The 15,914-nt window shown below is 40.1% G+C and overlaps 1 protein-coding gene across 12 annotated transcripts in view; it reads right to left on the reverse strand.

The window, feature by feature from the left end:
• TRPM6 (transient receptor potential cation channel subfamily M member 6) overlaps positions 1-15,914 on the reverse strand; it is a 217,030-nt gene that overhangs the window by 105,799 nt on the left and 95,317 nt on the right. For 10 of the 12 annotated variants that reach the window (XR_014247276.1, XM_082401319.1, XM_082401318.1 and 7 more), the window contains one exon: positions 10,709-10,886. The exons of 1 other annotated variant lie outside the window; for it this stretch is intronic. Coding sequence is in view for 9 of the 11 variants with exons in the window: in XM_082401319.1 (XP_082257445.1) it covers positions 10,709-10,886 (178 nt within the window). In the remaining 2 variants the exon portion in view is untranslated. Of the gene's footprint in view, positions 1-2,078; positions 2,982-10,708; positions 10,887-15,914 lie in introns of those variants that run through there. One more of the 12 variants, XM_082401317.1, reaches the window with a different exon arrangement.

Below are 15,914 nucleotides of genomic sequence, written 5' to 3' on the forward strand. Positions count from 1 at the left end.
GGGTTTCTTTTCCCAGCCAATGCAGCCACATACAGACTGGTAAAATCATATTGAGATGAGTGTGAGCCAACCAACAGCAAGAATAAGTCGGATTTATAGGATAAGGACCATAAGAAACCATGAGTTTATAAAACGATAGCAAAAATAACCACAGGTAGAGATTGCCATAGATATGCAAATAGGAATTATCCATTGCAATTACACATTGTCCTCCAGAATGTGATAGTGATTTAAAACAATTGTCTTCATCTTTGAAATTCTTAAAACATAATCTCTTCATTTCATAATTAAAATATTAGAATTTCTGACATGAGGATGGTGCAGCCATCACAGGATGTAGTAGAAAGAATCTAAGGGTAACTAGGATTCAGTCTACAAGTGAGAAAACTGAGTTGCCACGGCTTTATCACATATTCAAAGAGTAGGAAAAATACAAGTTGACCTTTGTGAAAGGGTTCATGTTGCCCCGAATGATGAATAAGGGCAGAGGAGGCAGCTCTGGTTTAGTCCTCCTTCTCTCTCTCTCTCAGTTCTTTCTCCCAGGTAGCCCTCCCTTTCAATTATAAGTCCTTTTAGTCCTAGAAGATACTTCTCCTTGAGATTTCAGGATAAACACCTTGATCAACTAAATTATCAGCACTAGAGTCTTTTCTTCCAAAGGCCAACTGAAGACGGTGCTAAGGTTTAATGACTCTCTTTCCCCTCCTCCTCCTTTATCGTAGCTCACCTCCAAACCTCTTTGGAAGGAGGTGGGAGGGATAACAACTAGGAAGGGAAATGCAGCAGAGGGGATGAGTAACCAGCTCTCACAAGCTCTCCTGCTGTGCACCCTAAACCTGAAGTGCAATTCCAGGCTGAAATATAAGGGTAGCCTCTTCTGAGAGATCAAATAAAATGCATTCAGGCACAGAGGATGTAACAGGAGCCTAATGCTAGGCATAAAACATATTAGTGATCAGATCTGTCTAAACATGTTTTCAGTTTTCCTAAATGTACCATATTCCCCCTTGGCCTTCCCACAAGCTATTCCTCACGCCTACAGTGTTCTTATCCTTCTGTCTCACCAGACACCAAACACCTCACTCATCTTTCCCATCTCAGCTTAGCCATCCCTACTCTCAGATGGCTTCCTTGACACATGCACACCACCCCAGAAAAACAGGAGGAGTTCCCTTTTCATTCTCTCAAAGAACCCTGTATTCCCCTTTCCTAGCATCCCCACCGTCTGGGGTAATTGTATATTTATTTCCTGTTTCCCTCACTAGACTGTGAGCAATGTTAGTACACAGAACATATTCTCTTTGGGGCATAGCAAAGTATGGGCAACTGATAAAGATCTGTTGAATGGATTAAAAAAATGAGTAAATGAAGATGATTACGAACAAACATAAAAGCAAAAGGAAGAAGACGAACAATTAAGTGAAAAATTACATAAAGAGTTCTGTGAGAGTCAGCTTCCAAAAAGGACTGGAGGACAGTTTTCTTGCCAACTAAAACAAACAAACAAAAATCAATGCACAAAGTTAGATGCAAGTGGATTAGTAATCAGAAATGTAGATTACTGTACAATTATATTATGAAACCTTATTATGATTGCACTAGTAAGAACAGTTTTTCAAATCCTTTTAACTGATGATGCACTGCAGGACACAACTGATTCTGAGCTTTCCTGAGGTAGGGTCCCCCTGTATTTTCCCCAAGGAAAGCTGCCTCTAATAAAGCAGTGTACAGTTAACAAGCTCAATAGAAAACAGCTGAAAGACAGCTGACCTGTCAATACTATGTGAATCACATGTAAAATTACTATATTAGGGACAGGAGAAAAACCGGCCTGTAAAGCCCAGCACTATCATTCAGGGGGTACAGAAATTTCTCCATTTTCTTCCTGAGAAAAGGCTCTCACAAGGGCATAGCAGGCACCAACAGCCACAGGTTAAGTTACTGGGAATTGCTATGGCCGTGATTCAGGTGAAGTCTGTTCTTTGGTAGTAACTTTTGTACATTCCTTAAGAAAAGGGAAGCCGTTTGGCAACTGCCTCATGAGCAATAAGCCATTCTCTTCTGCAGAGGGCACTAACCTGGCTGAAAGAAGTCAATCAAAGAGCTGGCCACACCACACCTGGGAAAGGTATCATGCCCCTCAGACATAAAAGAAAAAGAAGAGTCAGGTCATTTTTGTCAACAGGTGAGTAACATGGATCGCCTTTGCAATAAAACCTGGTCATCTGATCATCTACACTTAGAAATACAATTTGGAGATACATTTGGAGGTTATAGCCTCTGTTAAAAATCAGCAAAATAGGAGACCTTCAAGATGGTGGAGGAGTAAGACGTGGAGATCACCTTCCTCCCCACAAATACATCAGAAATACATCTACATGTGGAACAACTCCTACGGAACACCTACCGAACACTGGCAGAAGGCCTCAGACTTCCCAAAAGGCAAGAAACTCCCCACATACCTGGGTAGGGCAAAAGAAAAAAGAAAAAACAGAGACAAAAGAATAGGGACGGGACCTGCACCAGTGGGAGGGAGCTGTGAAGGAGGAAAGGTTTCCACACACTAGGAAGCCCCTTCGCGGGCGGAGACGGGGGGTGGCGGTGGGGAAGCTCCCGAGCCACGGAGGAGAGCGCAGCCACAGGGGTGCGGAAGGCAAAGCGGAGAGATTCCCACACAGAGGATCGGTGCCGAGCAGCACTCACCAGCCCGAGACGCTTGTCTGCTCACCTGCTGGGGTGGGTCGGGGCTGGGAGCTGAGGCTCCGGATTTGGTTGGATCCCAGGGAGAGGACTGGGGTTGGCTGCGTGATCACAGCCTGAAGGGGCTAGTGCGCCACGGCTAGCTGCGAGGGAGTCCGGGAAAAAGTCTGGAGCTGCTGAAGAGGCAAGAGACTTTTTCTTGCCTCTTTGTTTCCTGGTGCGCGAGGAGAGGGGATTCAGAGCGCCGCTTAAAGAAGCTCCAGAGACAGGTGCGAGCCACGGCTATCAGCGCAGACCCCAGAGACGGGCATGAAACGCTGAGGCTGCTGCTGCCGCCACCAAGAAGCCTGTGTGCGAGCACAGGTCACTATCCACACCTCCCCTCCTGAGAGCCTGTGCAGCCCGCCACTGCCAGGGTCCCGTGATCCAGGGACAACTTCCCCAGGAGAACGCTTGGCGCGCCTCAGGCTGGTGCAACCTCATGCCGGCCTCTGCCGCCGCAGGCTCGCCCCGCATTCCGTACCCCTCCCTCCCCCCGGCTTGAGTGAGCCAGAGCCCCCGAATCAGCTGCTACTTTAACCCCGTCCTGTCTGAGCGGGAACAGAGGCGCTCGGGAGACCTACACACAGAAGCAAGGCCAAATCCAAAGCTGAGCCCCAGGAGCTGTGCAAACAAAGAAGAGAAAGGGAAATTTCTCCCAGCAGCCTCAGAAGCAGTGGATTAAATCTCCAAAATCAACTTGATGCACCTGCATCTGTGGAATACCTGAATAGACAGCAAATCATCCCAAAATTGAGGCAGTGGACTTTGGGAGCAACTATAGACTTGGGATTTGCTCTCTGCATCTAATTTGTTTTTGGTTTTATGTTTATCTTAGTTTAGTATTTAGCATTTATTATCAATGGTAGATTTGTTTTATTGATTTGGCTGCTTGCTTCCTTTTTTTTATATATATATAGATATATATTTTTTTTCCTTTTTCTCTTTCTGTGAGTGTGTATGTGTATGCTTCTTTGTGTGATTTTGTCTGTATAGCTTTGCTTTTACCATTTGTCCTAGGGTTCTGTCTGTCCATTTTTATTTTATTTTTTTAGTACAGTTTTTTTTTCTTTTTTTCTTTAGTTTTGGCTGCCTTAGGTGTTCGTTGCTGCATGCAGGCTTTCTCTAGTTGCGGCCAGCGGGGGCTACTCTTTGTTGCGGTGTGCGGACTTCTCATTGCGGTGGCTTCTCTTGTTGTGGAGCATGGGCTCTAGGCGCACAGGCTGCAGTAGTTGTGGCATGCGGGCTCAGTGGTTGTGGCTCATGGGCTCTACAGTGCAGGCTCAGTAGTTGTGGTGCACAGGCTTAGTTGCTCCGTGGCATGTGGGATCTTCCTGGACCAGGGTTAAAACTCATGTCCCTTGCATTGGCAGGTGGATTCTTAACCACTGCACCACCAGGGAAGCCCTTTAGTATAGTTTTTAGCGCTGGTTACCATTGGTGGATTTGCTTCCTGGTTTGGTTGCTGTTTTCTTTCTTTTGTTCTTTATTTTTTTATTACTTTTAACTTTTTTCATTTTAAATATATATTTTTTATTTTTTATTTTAAAAACGTTATTCTATTTTTTTTCTTTATTTCTTTCTTTCTCCCTTTACTTCTGAGCGGTGTGGCTGACAGGGTCTTTGGGCTCGGGCTGGATGTCAGGCCTGGGCCTCTGAGGTGGGAGGGCTGAGTTCAGGACATTGGTCCACCAGAGACCTCCCAGCTCCATGTAATATCAAAAGGAGAAAGCTCTCCCAGAGATCTGCATCTCAATGCTAAGACCCAGCTCCACTCGACAACCAGCAAGCTACAGTGTTGGACACCCTATGTGAAAAAACTAACAAGACAGGAACACAACCCCACCCATTAGCAGAGACGCTGCCTAAAATCATAATAAAGTCGCAGACACCCCAAAAGACACCACTGGACGCAGACTTGCCCACCAGAAAGACAAGACCCAGCCTCATCCACCAGAACACAGGCACCAGTGCCCTCCACTAGGAACCCTACACAACCCACTGACCCAACCTTAGCCACTGGGGGCAGACACCAAAAACAATAGGAACTATGAACCTACAGCCTGTAAAAAGGTGACCCCAAACACAATAAGTTAAGCAAAATGAGAAGACAGAGAAACACACAGCAGACGACGGAGCAAGGTAAAAACCCACCAGACAACACAAATGAAGAGGAAATAGGCAGTCTAACTGAAAAAGAATACAGAGTAATGACAGTAAAGAGGATCCCAAATCTTGGAAATAGAATGGAGAAAATACAAGAAACGTTTAACAAGGACCTAAAAGAACTAGAGAGCAAACAAAAAATGATTAACAACACAGTAAATGAAATTAAAAATTCTCTAGAAGGAATCAACAGCAAAATAACTGAGGTATAAGAACGGATAAGTGACCTGGAAGATAAAATAGTGGAAATAACTACCACAGAGCAGAATAAACAAAAAAGAATGAAAAGAATTGAGGACAGTCTCAGAGACATCTGAGACAACATTAAAATCACCAACATTCAAATTATAGGGGTCCCAGAAGAGAAAAAGAAAGGGACTGAGAAAATATTTGAAGAGATTAGTGTTGAAAACTTCCCTAATATAGAAAAAGAAAGAGTCAATCAAGTCCAGGAAGCACAGAGAGTCCCATACAGGATAAACCCAAGGGGAAACATGCCAAGACACATATTAATCAAACTATCAAAAATTAAATACAAACAAAAACATTAAAAGCAGCACGGGAAAAACAACAAATAACATGGAAGGGAATCCCCATAAGGTTAACAGCTGATCTTTCAGCAGAAACTCTGCAAGCCAGAAGGGAGTGGCAGGACATATTTAAAGTGATGAAAAGGAAAAACCTACAACCAAGATTACTCTACCCAGCAAGGATCTCATTCAGATTTGATGGAGAAATTTAAACCTTTACAGACAAGCAAAAGCTAACAGAATTCAGCACCACCAAACCGGCTTTACAACAAATGCTAAAGGAATTTCTCTAGGCAGGAAACACAAGAGAAGGAAAAGACCTACAATAACGAACCCAAAACAATTTAGAAAATGGTAACAGGAACATACATAGCGATAACTACCTTAACTGTAAATGGATTAAATGCTCCACCCAAAAGACATAGACTGGATGAATGGATACAAAAACAAGACCCGTATATATGCTGTCTACAAAAGACCCACTTCAGACCTAGGGACACATACAGACTGAAAGTGACAGGATGGAAAAAGATATTCCAGGCAAATGGAAATCAAAAGAAAGCTGGAGTAGCAAATTCTCTCATCAGACAAAATAGACTTTAAAATAAAGACTACTATAAGAGACAAAGAAGGACACTGCAGAATGATAAAGGGATCAATCCAAGAAGAAGATATAACAATTGTAAATATTTATACACCCAACATAGGAGCACATTAATACGTAGGTGAATGCTAACAGCCATAAAAGGGGAAATCGACAGTAACACAATCATAGTAGGGGACTTTAACACCCCACTTTCACCAATGGACAGATCATCCAAAATGAAAATAAATAAAGAAACACAAGCTTTAAAAGATACATTAAGGGGCTTCCCTGGTGGCGCAGTGGTTGAGAATCTGCCTGCCAATGCAGGGCACACGGGTTCGAGCCCTGGTCTGGGAAGATCCCACATGCCACGGAGCAACTGGGCCCGTGAGCCACAATTACTGAGCCTGCGCGTCTGGAGCCTGTGCTCCACAACAAGAGAGGCCGCGATAGTGAGAGGCCCGCGCACCGCGATGAAGAGTGGCCCCCGCTTGCCACAACTAGAGAAAGCCCTCGCAGAGAAACGAAGACCCAACACAGCCAAAAATCAATAAATAAACAAAGTAAACAATGCCTTAAAAAAAAAAAAAATTCTTTAAAGAGAGAGATATTTATCATACACAGAACCACACAACATATTATATGTCAGATTTGTTAAAAAAAAAAAAAAAAAAAGATACATTAAGGGCTTCCCTGGTGGCACAGTGGTTGAGAGTCTGCCTGCCAATGCAGGGGACACGGGTTCGAGCCCTGGTCTGGGAAGATCCCACATGCTGTGGAGAAACTAGGCCCGTGAGCCGCAATTACTGAGTCTGCGCGTCTGGAGCCTGTGCTCGGCAACAAGAGAGCCCGCGATAGTGAGAGGCCCGCGCACCGCGATAAAGAGTGGCCCCCACTTGCCGCAACTAGAGAAAGCCCTTGCACAGAAACGAAGACCCAACACAGCCATAAATAAATAAATAAATAAATATTTTTTTAAAAAAAAATTAAAAAAAAAAAAAGATACATTAAACAACATGGACTTAATTGATATTTATAGGAAATTCCATCCAAAAACAACAAAATACACTTTAATCTCAAGTGCTCATGGAACATTCTCCAGGATAGATCATATCTTGGGTCACAAATCAAGCCTTGGTAAACTTAAGAAAATTAAAATCATATAAAGTATCTTTTCTAACCACAACGCTATGAGACTAGATATCAATTACAGGAAAAAATCCGTAAGAAATACAAGCACATGGAGGCTAAACAATACACTAGTAAATAACCAAGAGATCACTGAAGAAATCAAAGAGGAAATCAAAAAATACCTAGAAACAAATGACAATGAAAACACGATGACCCAAAACCTATGAGATGCAGCAAAAGCAGTTCTAAGAGGGAACTTTATAGCAATACAAGCCTACCTTAAGAAACAAAATATCTCAAATAAACAACCTAACCTTAAACCTAAAGCAATTAGAGAAAGATGAAAAAAAAAAACAACCCCAAAGTTAGCAGAAGGAAAGGAATCATAAAGATCAGATCAGAAATAAATGAAAAAGAAATGAAGTAAATGATAGCAAAGATCAATAAAACTAAAAGCTGGTTCTTTGAGAAGATAAACAAAATTGATAAACCATTAGCCAGACTCATCAAGAAAAAAAGGGAAAAGACTCAAATCGACAGAATTAGAAATGAAAAAGGAGAAGTAACAATGGACACTGCAGAAATACAAAGGATCATGAGAGATTACTACAAGCAACTATATGCCAAAAAAATGGACAAATTCTTAAAAAAGCACAACTTTCCAAGACTGAACCAGGAAGAAATAGAAAATATAAACAGACCAATCACAAGCACTGAAATTGAGAATGTGATTAAAAATCTTCCAACAAACAAAAGCACAGGACCAGATGGCTTCACAGGTGAATTCTATGAAACATTTAGAGAAAAGCTAACACCTATCCTTCTCAAACTCTTCCAAAATATACCAGAGGGAGGAACACAACCATACTCATTCTACAAGGCCACCATCACCCTGATACCAAAACCAGACAAAGATGTCACAAAGACAGAAAACTACAGGCCAATATCACTGATGAACAATGGTGCAAAAATCCTCAACAAAATACTAGCAAACAGAATCCAATAGCACATTAAAAGGATCATACAACATGATCAAGTGGGGTTTATCCCAGGAAGGCAAGAATTCTTCAATATATGCAAATCAATCAATGTGATACACCATATTAACAAATTGAAGGAGAAAAAATATATGATCATCTCAATAGATGCAGAAAAAGCTTTCAACAAAATTCAACACCCATTTAAAATAAAAACCCTCCAGAAAGTAGGCACAGAGGGAACTTACCTCAACATAACAGAGGCCATATATGACAAACCCATAGCCAACATTGTTCTCAATGATGAAAAACTGAAACCATTTCCTCTAACATCAGGAATAAGACAAGGTTGTCCACTCCCACCACTATTATTCAACATACTGTTGGAAGTTTTAGCCATTGCAATCAGAGAAGAAAAAGAAAGAAAAGGAATCCAAATCAGAAAAGAGGAAAAGCTGTCACTGTTTGCAGATGACATGATACTATAAATAGAGAATCCTAAAGATGCTACCAGAAAACTACTAGAGCTAATCAATGAATTTGGTAAAGTAGCAGGATACAAAGAAATCTCTTGCATTCCTATACACTAATGATGAAAAATCTGGAAGAGAAATTAAGGAAACACGCCCATTTACCATTGCAACAAAAAGAATAAAATACCTAGGAATAAACCTACCTAAGGAGACAAAAGACCTGTATGCAGAAAACTATAAGACACTGATGAAAGAAATCAAAGATGATACAAACAGGTGGAGAGATATCCCATGTTCTTGGCTTGGAAGAATTAACATTGTGAAAATGACTATACTACCCAAAGCAATCTACAGATTCAGTGCAGTCCCTATCAAACTACCAATGGCATTTTTCACAGAAACAGAACAAAAAATTTCACAATTTGTGTGGAAACACAAAAACCCCGAAAAGCCAAAGCAATCTTGAGAAAGGAAAACGGAGCTGGAGGAATCAGGCTCCCAGACTTCAGATTATACTACAAAGCTACAGTAATCAAGACAGTATTGTACTGTCACAAAAACAGAAATATAGATCAATGGAATGGGATACAAAGCCCAGAGATAAACCCACGCACATATGGTCACCTTATTTTTGATAAAGGAGGCAACAATATACAATGGAGAAAAGACACCCTCTTCAATAAGTGGTGCTGGGAAAACTGGACAGCTACATGTAAAATAATGAAATTAGAACACTCCCTAACACCATATACAAAATTAAACTCAAAATGGATTAAAGACCTAAATGTAACACCAGACTCTATAAAACTCTTAGAGGAAAACACTGGCAGAACACTTTGACATATATCACAGCAAGATCCTTTTGACCCACTTCCTAGAGAAATGCAAATAAAAACAAAAATAAACAAATGACACCTAATGAAACTTAAAAGCTTTTGCACAGGAAAGGAAACCATAAACAAGACGAAAAGACAACCCTCAGTATGGGAGAAAATATTTGCAAATGAAGCAACTGACAAAGGATTAATCTCCAAAATATACAAGCAGCTCATGCAGCTCAATATCAAAAAAACAACCCAATCCAAAAATGGGTAGAAGACCTAAATAGATATTTCTCCAAAGAAGATACACAGATTGCCAACAAACATATGAAAAGATGCTCAACATCACTAATCATTAGAGAAATGCAAATCAAAACTACAATGAGGTATCACCTCACACCAGTTAGAATGACCATCATCAAAAAATCTACAAACAATAAATCCTGGAGAGGGTGTGGAGAAAAGCAAACCCTCTTGCACTGTTGGTGGGAAGGTAAATTGATACAGCCCCTATGGAGAACAGTATGGAGGTTCCTTAAAAAACTAAAAATAGAACTACCATACGACCCAGCAATCCCACTACTGGGCATATACCCTGAGAAAACCATAATTCATAAAGAGTCATGTACCACAATGTTCATTGCAGCTCTATTTACAATAGCCAGAACAGGGAAGCAACCTAAGTGTCCATTGACAGATGAATGGATAAAGAAGATGTGATACATATATACAGTGGAATATTACTCTGCCATAAAAAGAAACAAAACTGAATTATTTGGAGTGAGGTGGATGGACCTAGAGTCTGTCATACAGAGTGAAGTAAGTCAGAAAGAGAAAAACAAATACCGTATGCTAACACATATATATAGAATCTAAAAAAAAAAAAAAAATAGTTCTGAAGAACCTGTGGGCCGGACAGGAATAAAGACGTGGATGTAGAGAATGGACCTGAGGACACAGGGAGGGGGAAGGGTAAGCTGAGACGAAGTGAAAGAGTGGCATGGACATATATACACTACCAAATGTAAAATAGATAGCTAGTGGGAAGCAGCTGCATAGCACAGGGAGATCAGCTCGGTACTTTGTGACCATCTAGAGGGGTGGGATAGGGAGGGTGGGAGGGAGACGCAAGAGGGTAGAGATATGGGGATATATGTATATGTATAGTTGATTTACTTTGTTATAAAGCAGAAACTAACACACCATTTTAAAGCAATTATACTCAAATAAAGATATTAAAAACAAAAAACAAAAAACAGCAAAATAATGTAGGTTATTAGCAAACCTTAGAGTGGTGGGTGTGCTCTCCATCTTGGAAGTTAATCGTGCCAAACGTATCTGTAGAGCTTTTCGTTGTGTGCTTTTCAACAGACCATTGTTCATTTTCACTACTGCTGGCAGCTGAGATGGTCCAGGCATAATCTATCCCATAATGGTCTCTAATCAATCGCCCACAGTAACACCTTAAATTTGGGATGAATACCAATTTCAAAAGAGAAAACACACAATTTCAGAATAGAAAATAGATGTAATGTTTCTACATGTTCCTAGGGTAATGTATAGATGACATATATGAACCATTTTTAAAACTTCACACTGAGATTTATATTTGATTTCCAACACTGGGTTGTTTTCAAAGTTTAAAAACATTCTCACTGGTTCTCTCCCTTGGCTACACATTAGAATCATTTTTGGGATGTTTCAAGAAAACACTAAAAATCTCTTACACACCCATGTTCATAGCAGCGTTTTTCACAACAGCCAAGAGGTAGAAGCAACCCATGTATTCATCAATAGATGGTTGTATGAACAAAATGTAGTATACAGATTCAATTTTGCAAGATAAAAAGTTCTGGAGATCCATAACACAACAATGTGGATATACTTAACGCTACTGAACTGTACTCTTAAAAATGATTAAAATAGTAAAGAAAACAAAAACAAACACCAAATTGTATATTTTAAATATGTGCAGTATATGTCAATTATACCTCAAAAACTATTTTTAAAAAATAATCTTGTGAACAATCATTGACAGGAAGACACTGGAACTCACCAAAAAAGATACCCCACATCCAAAGACAAAGGAGAAGCCACAATGAGATGGTAGGAGGGGCGCAGTCACAATAAAATCAAATCCCGTAACTGCTGGATGGGTGACTCACAAACTGGAGAACACTTATACCACAAAAGTCCACCCACTGGAGTGAAGGTTCAGAGCCCCACATCAGGCTTCCCAAACTTGGGGTCTGGCAACGTAAGAAGGAATTCCTAGAGAATCAGACTTTCAAGGCTAGCAGTATTTGACTGCAGGACTTCGACAGGACTGGGGGAAACAGAGACTCCACTCTTGGAGGGCACACACAAAGTAGTGTGCGCATCAGGACCCAGGGGAAGGAGCAGTGACCCCATAGGAGACAGAACCAGACCTACCTGCTAGTGTTGGAGGGTCTCCTGCAGAGGCGGGGGGTGGTTGTGGCTCACCGTGAGGAGAAGGACACTGGGAGCAGAAGTTCTAGGAAGTACTCCTTGGCATGAGCCCTCCCAGATTCTGCCATTAGCTCCCCCAAAGAGCCAGGTAGACTCCAGTGTTGGGTCACCTCAGGCCTGTTTGATTGTTTACCAACAGGGAGGGAACTCAGCCCCACCCATGAGCAGACAAGCAGATTAAAGTTTTACTGAACTCTGCCCACCAGAGCAACATCCAGCTCTACCCACCACCAGTCCCTCCCATCAGGAAACTTGCACAAGCCTCTTAGATAGCCTCATCCACCAGAGGGCAGACAGCAGAATGAAGAAGAACTACAGTCCTGCAGCCTGTGGAACAAAAACCGCATTCACATAGAGACAGACAAGATGAAAAGGCAGAGGGCTATGTACCAGATGAAGAAACAAGATAAAACCCCAGAAAAACAACTAAATGAAGTGGAGATAGGCAACCTTCCAGAAAAAGAATTCAGAATAATGATAGTGAACAAGATCCAGGACCTCGGAAAAAGAATGGAAGCAAAGATCGAGAAGATACAAGAAATGTTTAACAAAGACCTAGAAGAATTAAAGAACAAACAAACAGAGATGAACAATACAAAAACTGAAATGAAAAATACACTAGAAGGAATCAATAGCAGAATAACTGAGGCAGAAGAACAGATAAGTGACCTGGAAGACAGAATGGTGGAATTCACTGCCGTGGAACAGAATAAAGATAAAAGGATGAAAAGAAATGAAGACAGCCTAAGAGACCTCTGGAACAACATTAAATACAACAACATTCACATTAGGGGTCCTAGGAGGAGAAGAGAGAGAAAAAGGACCCAAGAAAATATCTGAAGAGATTATCGTCGAAAACTTCCCTAACATGGGAAAGGAAATAGCCAACCAAGTCCAGGAAGCGCAGAGAGTCCCATAAAGGATAAACCCAAGGAGAAACACGCCGAGACACATAGTAATCAAATTGACAAAAATTAAAGATAAAGAAAAATTATTGAAAGCAACAATGGAAAAATGACAAATAACATACAAGGGAACTCCCACAAGGTTAACAGCTGATTTCTCAGCAGAAACTCTACAAGCCAGAAGGAAGTGGCATGATATATTTAAAGTGATGAAAGGGAAGAACCTACAACCAAGATTACTCTACCCGGCAAGGATCTCGTTCAGATTCAACGGAGAAATCAAAAGCTTTACAGACAAGCAAAAGCTAAGAGAATTCAGCACCACCAAACCAGCTTTACAACAAATGCTAAAGGAACTTCTGTAAGTGGGAAACACAAGAGAAGAAAAGGACCTACAAAAACAAACCCATAACAATTAAGAAAATGGGAATAGGAACATACATATCGATAAGTACCTTAAACGTGAATGGATTAAAAGCTCCAACCAAAAGATACAGGCTCACTGAATGGATATAAAAACAAAACCCATATGTATGCTGTCTACAAGAGACCCACTTCAGATCTAGGGACACATACAGACTGAAAGTGAGGGGATGGAATAAGGTATTCCATGCAAATGGAAATCAAAAGAAAGCTAGAGTAGCAGTACTCATATCAGATAAAATAGACTTTAAAATAAAGAATGTTACAAGAGACAAGGAAGGACACTGCATAATGATCAAGGGATTAATCCAGGAAGAAGATATAACAATTATAAATATATATGCACCCAACACAGGACACCTCAATACATAAGGCAACTGCTAACAGCGCTAAAAGAGGAAATCGACAGCAACACAATAATAGTGGGGGACTTTAACGCCTCACTTACACCAATGGACAGATCATCCAAGCAGAAAATTAATAAGGAAACACAAGCTTTACATGACACAACAGACCAGATAGATTTAATTGATATTTATAGGACATTCCATCCAAAAACAGCAGAATACACTTTCTTTTCAAGTGCACATGGAACATCCTCCAGGATAGATCACATCTTGGGTCACAAATCAAGCCTCAGTAAATTTAATGAAAAGTTAACTCATATAAAGCATCTTTTCTGACCACAACACTATGAGATTAGAAATCAATTCCAGGGAAAAAAACATAAAAAACACTAACACATGGAGGCTAAACAATATGTTACTAAATAACCAAGAGATCACTGAAGAAATCAAAGAGGAAATCAAAAAATACCTAGAGACAAATGACAAAGAAAACACGATGATCCAAAACCTATGGGATGCAGCAAAAGCAGTTCTAAGAGGGAAGTTTATAGCTATACAAGCCTACCTCAAGAAACAAGAAAAATCTCAAATAAACAATCTAACCTTACACCGAAAAAACCTAGAGAAAGAAGAACAAACAAAACCCAAACTTAGTAGAAGGAAGGAAATGATAAAGATCAGAGCAGAAATAAATGAAATAGAAACAAAGAAAACAGTAGCAATGATCAATAAAACTAAAAGCTGGTTCTTTGAGAAGATAAACAAAATTGATAAACCATTAGCCAAACTCATCAAGAAAAAGAGGGAGAGGACTCAAATCAATAAAATTAGAAATGAAAAAGGAAAAGTTACAACAGACACCACAGTAATACAAAGCATCCTAAGAGACTACCACAAGCAACTCTATGCCAATAAAATGGACAACGTGGAAGAAATGGACAAATTCTTAGAAAGGTATAACCTTCCAAGACTGAACCAGGAAGAAACAGAAAATATGAACAGACCAATCACAAGCACTGAAATTGAAACTGTGATTAAAAATCTTCCAACAAACAAAAGTCCAGGACCAGATGGCTTCACAGGTGAATTCTATCAAATATTTAGAGAAGAGCTAACACCCATCCTTCTCAAACTCTTCCAAAAAACTGCAGAGGAAGGAACACTCCAAAACGCATTTTATGAGCCCACCATCACCCTGATGCCAAAACCAGAAAAAGATACTACAAAAAAAGAAAATTACAGACCAATATCACTGATGAATATAGATGCAATAATCCTCAACAAAATACCAGCAAACAGAATCCAACAACACATTAAAAGGATTATACATCATGATCAAGTGGGATTTATCCCAGGGATGCAAGGATTCTTCAATATACTCAAATCAATCAACGTGATACACTGTATTAACAAATTGAAGAATAAAAACCATATGATCATCTCAATAGATGCAGAAAAAGCTTTTGACAAAATTCAACACCCATTTATGATAAAAGCTCTCCAGAAAGTGGACATAGAGGGAACCTCCCTCAACATAATAAAGGCCATATATGACAAACCCATAGCAAACATCATCCACAGTGGTGGAAAACTGAAACCATTTCCTCTAAGATCAGGAACAAGACAAGGATGTTCACTCTCGCCACTCATATTCAACATAGTTTTGGAAGTCCTAGCCACGGCAAGCAGAGAAGAAAAAGAAATAAAAGGAATACAAATTGGAAGAGAAGAAGTAAAACTGTCACTCTTTGCAGATGACATGATACTATACATAGAGAATCCTAAAGATGCCACCAGAAAACTAGTAGAGCTAATCAATGAATTTGGTAAAGTTGCAGGATACAAAATTAATGCACAGGAATCTCTTGCATTCCTATACACTAATGATGAAAAATCTGAAAGAGAAATTAAGGACACACTCCCATTTACCACTGCAACAAAAAGAATAAAAAACGTAGGAATAAACCTACCTAAGGAGACAAAATACCTGTATGCAGAAAACTATAAGACACTGATGAAAGAAATTAAAGATGATACAAACAGATGGAGAGACATACCATGTTCTTGGATTGGAAGAATCAATATTGTGAAAATGACTATACTACCCAAAGCAATCTACAGATTCAGTGCAATCCTTATCAAATTACCAATGGCATTTTTTACAGAACTAGAACAAAAAATCTTAAAATTTGTATGGAGACACAAAAGACCCCAAATAGCCAATGCAGTCTTGAGGGAAAAAAATGGAATTGGAGGAATCAGACTCCCCGACTTCAGACTATACTACAAAGCTATAATAATCAAGACAGTATGGTACTAGCACAAA

This window comes from Balaenoptera borealis, assembly GCF_965194805.1.
Source record: "Balaenoptera borealis genome assembly, chromosome: 8".
Classification (NCBI taxonomy): Eukaryota; Metazoa; Chordata; class Mammalia; order Artiodactyla; family Balaenopteridae; genus Balaenoptera; species Balaenoptera borealis.